The sequence below is a fragment of the Drosophila tropicalis genome, unplaced genomic scaffold, assembly GCF_018151085.1.
Source record: "Drosophila tropicalis isolate 14030-0801.00 unplaced genomic scaffold, ASM1815108v1 contig_878, whole genome shotgun sequence".
NCBI lineage: Eukaryota > Metazoa > Arthropoda > Insecta > Diptera > Drosophilidae > Drosophila > Drosophila tropicalis.
In genome coordinates, this window is record NW_027173374.1 from 17,495,963 (window position 1) to 17,503,161 (window position 7,199).

The window sequence follows — 7,199 nt, forward strand, 5'->3', positions numbered from 1 at the left end:
GCAGACCTTAGCACTTCGTCTCAGGTTTTCGCTGCATGGAATTCGCCCATCAATATTGAACTCGCCCATCCATATTGAATTCGCCAGCCGCATAAAATTCGCCCCGCCATATTAAATTCGCCGAGACCTTAGGACTACGACTTAGGCCTTAGCACTAAAAATACCCACAAATATGGAATCGCTCAGTAGCGCCACTGAACGAATTTAGTATTTTTAGTATTTTATACATTACACTCTTGCAGTATTTTCTCTCTCTCAATGAGCTGGTCACACAAATTCGCTCTTTCGCCATTCGACATATTTCCGGTACGTACGCGATTTTTTAAGAACCCCTAACAAAAAATATAATATGGAGTAGAAAATTAACATAATTAATGTTAATAATGGTTCTATACGTTAGATGAACTTTCTTCTTATGCAGTTAATTAATTGGAAAGCTTTTAAATAAATAGTCTAAGAAGATGTTAAGAGATGAAAATCAAAATAAAAAAACCAATGTACATTTTTATTTACATATAAGGACCGACATTAACAAAGTTTATTTTTCATTGTTTATTCCAACAGGTAAATCATGGCCGACACACAAGCCAAGCCCGCTGCCGCTCCCAAAGCTGCGCCTAAGGCCGCTAAGGCTCCAAAAGCCGCCTCCGCCAAGGCACCAAAAGCAGAGAAGGTAGCCGCAACTGAGTCAAAGGTATCGGCTAAGAAATACAAACGTCATGGCCGTTTGTTTGCCAAGGCTGTGTTCACCGGATACAAGCGTGGATTAAGGAATCAACACGAGAACCAGGCAATCCTAAAGGTCAGACGAATTGTATAAAAATTGAGTGCAGTTTGTATAACAGTTTCAATTCTATCACAGATTGAGGGAGCCCGTCGTAAGGAGCACGGTGAGTTCTACGTTGGCAAGCGTTGTGTTTATGTATACAAAGCTGAGACCAAGAAGTGCGTTCCCCAGCATCCCGAGCGCAAGACTCGTGTCCGCGCTGTTTGGGGCAAGGTGACCCGTATCCACGGCAATACTGGCTCTGTGCGTGCCCGTTTCAACAGAAATCTGCCCGGTCATGCCATGGGACACCGTATTCGCATCGTAAGTGATATCCAACGAACGAGCTCTTGTCATGTTATTTATATGTTAAATTTACTTTCAGATGCTGTATCCTTCAAGGATTTAAATGATTTAACAACTTCAGTTAATGACCTGAGTGCAGCAGTTAATAAACATCGTTTTAAAATAAATGAGACAATTTAAATTTAATAGAAAATTGTAGTGCTGCATTGTTAAAGGTGGTGAACTGTTTGAAATTGAAGAGCCTAATATTGCAACTACATCTTCATCGTACATACGCATGTGTAAATTTATAAAATTTTGCCTTGAATTTGTTTGCTAACAAAAAGTTATTGCACCGATAAGCCCTTCAGACAGTGGGTAGCAAACTTCTCATCTGTTAAATTTTAGCAGAAAATTGTTAACAGAGCTCACAAGTGATGTTGTTAGCAACAGCTGTTAACAGAGATCGCAAATGATGCTGTTAGCAACAGCTGTTTACAGAGCTCGCAAATGATGCTGTAAGCAACAGCTGTTTACAGAGCTCGCAAATGATGCTGTTACCCACAACATTACAAGTTTGCAAAAAGCACGCATCGTGGGGAAAGCAGTAGTGAATTTTTTGGACACAATTTATTGCTTAAAGAGTTGTTAATTCCGTGCACTTTTGTGCACTTGATTCGCTTACTTTGTCCCTTTGTCAAGTGATGAGGCAATGTGCGTTAAATTTAATGGCTGTTACACCGCGAAGCCAATTAATTCTTAAGTTACACATTCCAACAACAGCAACAACGTAGCTTTTACGTGTACGACTACGACGTATAATATGGGCATAAATTATGAGAATTATGCCAAAATCCTAAAGCTGACTATGCTCACTTCTATTGTGGTGGCAGCAATAACACCAGCAGCAACAACTGGGGAAGTTGTGGATAACTGGGAGCTCCAGCCCGATAGCTCAACAGCTCCACCGGCGTTGACTTATTGCGTTGACCAGGAAGAACGCCGCGTTGGTCGTAGGTAAGAAGAAGAAACAGCAAAAAAAAAAAAGGCTGAAAGAGAAGAGAGGAAAAATGCCCTTCTGTGTGATGTATTTCTCGAATGTTCTTAATTTTCCTAAACGTGTTACTGTGAGTGCAAGAAAACAAATTTGCGTTTGATGATAAAAAATTGCATTAACCTTTTAATAAATTTTGCTGAATAGGGGGGAAAAAAAAGCACAACAGAGTCATTCTCTGTAAAAGTAAAACTTACGTGCACTTCTTTTAAACAGAGTAATAGAGTTCGATTGAACACCTTATCAAAAATGCGGTGAGTCATTTCGACCAAAATTAAACGCAGCGAAAGATAACCATGTTTTTTTAAACATAAAAAGTGTATTTGATTTTAATTTGTTTAGATTCGTTTGTTGGAGTCAATTAACATATTTAAATGTTTGGTGAATTTCACAATTTTTCTTGGCCTTGCTTTGGCTCTTATTTGCCCATGAGTGAGAGAAAAAGAAATAGAGAGAGAATTAGGGAGAAAACATCAAGGCACCTGTTGAGCTATGCGCGCCATTATCTATACACCCACTCGCGTACCGGGGACGACTCCAAAAACTAATGTGCTATCTCACTCCCACTTGGCTAAGATCCAACCACCTGTCAGTCTGAACCAAGCAAAGGCTTTAACCCCAATATCCTTTTATGTGAAATTATGCAACTTTATGATGAAATATTTACGAACAAAACATTCTAGTTTTGGTTTGTTATAAATGTAGTCTGGGACTAATCAGACAGAATCCGAAACTGATAAGTTGCCGAAATTGTTGTTCGGGGTAGGTTCTAAATGCCTATGACTAATTATGAAAAATAATAATGAGGTTTATTTATTGAATAGTTCATAAAGCCCTGTTTTCTGCGGATTTAACTGTATATTATAAAAAATGCTTTTAGATTTGATATAAATATAAACTATTTAAATCTACAGTCACGATTGATATCTCCTTTTTTGCCCTTAGACTACTGTACGTTACAACATTAGATGGACGCTTGAGTGCCTTAGACATATCCAAATCGGGAAAGCTTCACTGGAGTATACCTACGGGACCAGGACCCCTAATATCATCTAGCATTCATCGTTTGGAGTTAACCAATAATGGACAATTTGTACGCATGATACCCTCTTTGAGTGGTGGCATATACAAATTTGATGGTGATTCCATAGATCCTATACCAATAACTGCAGAACATTTACTCAGTTCAAGTGCCAAGTTCAGTGATGATCTGGTTATTTCGGGTGGCAAAGAGACGAGATCCTACGGCATCTCAATTCGAACCGGTCAAGTACTATACGAATGCTCTTTAAATGGTTGTGTAAATTCTACAGATGATATCCGAGCCATTAAGGAAGCAACGGTTACTGAAGATGAGCTAGATGATGAACAAGGGGATTTTTATGAAAATCGGAACAAAAATAGTGCTTATGTTGAGACCCACGATTCCCTACTAGACGATGTTATTGTCGTTCGTCGTCAAACGCAGACAGTTCGTGCTGTGGAATCGCGCACCGGGATGGAACGTTGGAACTTTAGTGTGGGTCAACATGAATTAGATGTTATAAAGGCGTCAGAATGCCATGAACAGACACGGAGTGATCTGGAGCTGGCTGTGCTAGATGTGGATATACGAGTGGTGGTGCCAGAGGGTATAATATGTGCCTTCAGTAAAAGCGACCCACAGACCATTCTGTGGAGATATCAGGTAGGCCATCATTTCAAAATTCTGCTCAATTCACGAATAAACCATGTATGTACAGGTTCACTAATATTTTGGGATGTTTTTCTAGTTCGATCATCCTATTGTAAGTGCATGGAAAACAAATGGACACGATGAACTTAAACAAATAGATCTCTTTAGCTCAGCTCAGTGGCTCTATGAGCAAAATGAGGAGGCATCAGAAAGTGCTCCGCCATCTGTTTATCTGGGCATGTATGAGAAACAGCTGTATATACAGGAATCTATACGACTGCGTAAGGAAATTTTAGATAAAACTCAGGTATATCAACAGCTCACTGGGGACACAAGTTTAATGCCGAAAATACCATGGAAACCCATAGCTGCCAGTAGTAACTCGTTGGTACTATTCCAAGATGTTCAAAAGGATAAAGAGTACATAGCAGAAAATACTGTAGGTGCTGAACTAGTACTTTATGACGATCAAAATGTTGCTGTGGCCGCTCAGTCTGTACTGAATGCTTCCGAATTCGTAAATGGAAATGGCTTTTATTTCTACACTGAAGCTCAGTGGGAGCTGGAGTCACCTAGTGTTATCGGAGAATGTGGTACCAATGAAACACCACCAGCTGCTGGGACCGCGATTGAAGCAAGTCCTTCGACGACAGCTCCTGCCAATGACTCTATGCAGTCGACGACAAACCATAGCATAAATGAGGATTTGGGCTTCAGCTTGGATGATATTGATGCGCCTGTTAAGGTAGTCATCTTGTCACTTTGGTTTTGGTGGAAGGAGATTGTAGTTATTGCCTTTACCTCGGCTGTCCTACTAAATATATTTATGGGACAACGTAATCAACGTGTGGAGCGTGAATATTTGGTTATTGAACGTCATGTGCCAGTTCAAACGGCTATAGAGGCAACAGAGGCATCAACACAAGCTCTTCTAGGACCCGTTGTGTCGTCCTTACAAGGACAAAAACATATTCAGCAACACAATCAAAGACCTCGAAGTCTTACTGGCAACGGTGGTGACAGGGGTTCCACACAAAGATCGATTTCCGAATCTACTTCACATTCAGGTGAACATTTTACCTCTAGATTTCAAACAGACTTTGAGCTCATGCAATGTCTTGGACGCGGCGGTTTCGGTGTCGTCTTTGAGGCCAAAAATAAGTTAGATGAAAATCGTTATGCCATTAAAAGAATTACACTGCCTAATAAAGAACAATCAAGACAACGGGTATTGCGAGAGGCACGCACATTGGCCAGTTGTGAGCATCACAATATCGTCCGATATTTTCATGTAAGTAGGAGTTTCAAGTTTTCAGAATAGAACATTCTGGAATTGTTGGTTGATAATTAAAAATTTTTAATTTGTTTATAATTTGTTCAAGAAATTAGATACAGATAACTAATTTATTTGTTTTTTTTTTATTCTTTAGTCTTGGGTAGAAACGCCCCCAGTTGGCTGGCAGGAGGAAGAGGACCGAAAACTGCTAGCGCATGAACTCTCCACTTCTATTCAGATTGAGACTCCTGACGGTAGTACAATGCCATCTTTCGCTGACAATCAATTGCAAGCCTTAAATATGCAACGGCATCAGCAGCTTTTATCTTGGGTATCCGATGCAGCCACCAGCACGGCGTGCAGCTATGATTTATCAGATAAATGTAGATATAATCCAATGCAAGAAACTAACGAAGAAGAGGAAGACTCTCTTATAGAGTTTCGCAGTGAATCGCAATCAGCTGCTTTAAGGGAAGCAGAGGAAGGGAGCATGGAAGATGATTACGACGACGACAGTGACGAAGCTAGCGAACCACTTAAACGCAACTCTGTTTCTATCGACATACACTCCGCCTCATTTGATTTAAAAAATATTAATTATAGTCAACATCAGTTAGTGTCAAATTCATTTCAAATTGAATCTGTCCGATCAAAAGATGGAGGCAACAATGAGGATAACTTAAGCAGTATTCTGCCACGTCAATCCCGGAAACCACTCACTTTGGCTTTGGCACAGCATCATCACCATGTTGTAGGTGCTCCTCGAAGTGCCACAATTCAGCCAAATGGACCATTGTTGGCGATCACTAGTAAGCCAAGTAAAGTTTATCTCTATATCCAGATGCAATTATGTCGAAAAGAAAGCTTACGGGATTGGCTGCGAGAAAATCAAACAGAAGCTCGCGCAGCTCATATTGCACATATTTTTCATCAGATAGTGGATGCAGTAGATTATGTTCACCTTAAGGGGCTGATTCATCGCGACCTGAAGCCGAGTAACATATTCTTCTCTCAAGATGGACAAATAAAAATTGGAGACTTTGGCCTTGTTACCGATATGGCGGACATACCGAATCTTGTGGCTAAATGTGGCGATCAAACGGGGTTACCATCGTGTCCACGTCATACCCAGCAGGTTGGCACTCATCTATATATGTCGCCCGAGCAGTTGTTGGGCCAACATTATGACTACAAAGTGGATATTTATTCGCTTGGCTTAATATTTTTCGAGTTACATGTACATTTCTCCACCGAAATGGAAAGGATCAAAACGTTACGTTCCTTACGCGATGGCCAATATCCCAAGGACTTCACATCAAAATATCCGAAACAATATGAGTTGCTTTTGCAGATGCTGAGCTCTCAGCCGGAAAGCCGTCCACAAACACAGCAATTGAAACAACAACTGCATAAGATTTTGCAATTACCAAACCATGTTGCGAATGGACGGAGCGAACAGGCTGCATTGGTGGAAGCCAACAAACGACTTAGCCGAAGTCGTACCTTTAGTAGCAGTGATAACGAAATACAACAAATTCAGGACCATTTTATCAAGTGAGCATTTTGATTATAAGTTATTACCAATATACAAACCAGTTCTACTCTATTATAAACATAACTCAAGTCTGTCATCAATGGCTATTTTTCACTCTCTTCGCCGTCAAGTGATGCTTACCAATATCTAACTACATATTTTTTGCATTAAAAGTTTTTCTATCATATTTAGAATATGTTTCAAAACAACCACATTGCAAAAAAAGAGAAAAAAAAAAAAAGCGAGTGCTTAAAACCGACTTCTTATCAATATATATATATATAGGCGTTCACAAATTGACAAACAACTCCCTGCAGCCATTATATTAACAAATTAATAGTTATGGCTATTTAATTAAGTGTACGGTTAATGTTTGTTTTTAGTCATATATAAGATAAACCGATTTCTACAAATAAGACAAACAAGAGAATAAAATATTTTAAAATAATGTTCTTGTTTGAACATATTCCTACATAAGGAATTTCGATATTAATAAGTCTGTTATGAAACCTAAAATTTGATATAGTGCTCAAATGAGCTTACTTCGAAATTGCAAATTTAAAGGAGTTTGTAGAGTCTTGCCTAAACATTTAAAAACTTCAACGGTAG

The 7,199-nt window shown here is 39.4% G+C and overlaps 2 protein-coding genes across 5 annotated transcripts; both read left to right on the plus strand.

The window, feature by feature from the left end:
- The first annotated feature begins 180 nt into the window (after positions 1 to 180).
- On the plus strand, positions 181 to 1,265 carry RpL35A (ribosomal protein L35A). The gene is made up of 4 exons (XM_068300125.1): positions 181 to 306; positions 565 to 802; positions 863 to 1,090; positions 1,152 to 1,265. The coding sequence occupies exons 2-4, from the start codon at positions 572 to 574 to the stop codon at positions 1,173 to 1,175; spliced, it is 483 nt and encodes a 160-aa protein (XP_068156226.1). The 5' UTR covers positions 181 to 306; positions 565 to 571; the 3' UTR covers positions 1,176 to 1,265.
- A 351-nt stretch (positions 1,266 to 1,616) lies between these two features.
- Positions 1,617 to 7,038, plus strand: PEK (pancreatic eIF-2alpha kinase). 4 transcript variants are annotated; one of them, XM_068299999.1, is made up of 4 exons: positions 1,617 to 2,068; positions 3,051 to 3,792; positions 3,878 to 5,071; positions 5,211 to 7,038. In XM_068299999.1, exons 1-4 carry the CDS (start codon positions 1,875 to 1,877, stop codon positions 6,612 to 6,614), a joined length of 3,534 nt encoding a protein of 1,177 aa, XP_068156100.1. In that variant the 5' UTR covers positions 1,617 to 1,874; the 3' UTR covers positions 6,615 to 7,038. The 4 variants fall into 4 exon arrangements, with proteins under 4 accessions (XP_068156100.1, XP_068156101.1, XP_068156102.1 ...); XM_068300000.1 differs by lacking the exon at positions 1,617 to 2,068 and adding an exon at positions 2,143 to 2,178; XM_068300001.1 differs by lacking the exon at positions 1,617 to 2,068 and adding an exon at positions 2,252 to 2,359.
- The last annotated feature ends 161 nt before the right edge of the window (positions 7,039 to 7,199 follow it).

Coding starts and splice junctions, on each gene's coding strand:
- RpL35A (XM_068300125.1), top strand. CDS start 572: ATGGCCGACACACAAGCCAAGCCCGCTGCCGCTCCCAAAGCTGCGCCT. Junction 803..862: donor AGAACCAGGCAATCCTAAAG/GTCAGACGAATT, acceptor ATTCTATCACAG/ATTGAGGGAGCCCGTCGTAA. Junction 1,091..1,151: donor TGGGACACCGTATTCGCATC/GTAAGTGATATC, acceptor ATTTACTTTCAG/ATGCTGTATCCTTCAAGGAT.
- PEK (XM_068299999.1), top strand. CDS start 1,875: ATGGGCATAAATTATGAGAATTATGCCAAAATCCTAAAGCTGACTATG. Junction 2,069..3,050: donor GAACGCCGCGTTGGTCGTAG/GTAAGAAGAAGA, acceptor TTTTGCCCTTAG/ACTACTGTACGTTACAACAT. Junction 3,793..3,877: donor CCATTCTGTGGAGATATCAG/GTAGGCCATCAT, acceptor ATGTTTTTCTAG/TTCGATCATCCTATTGTAAG.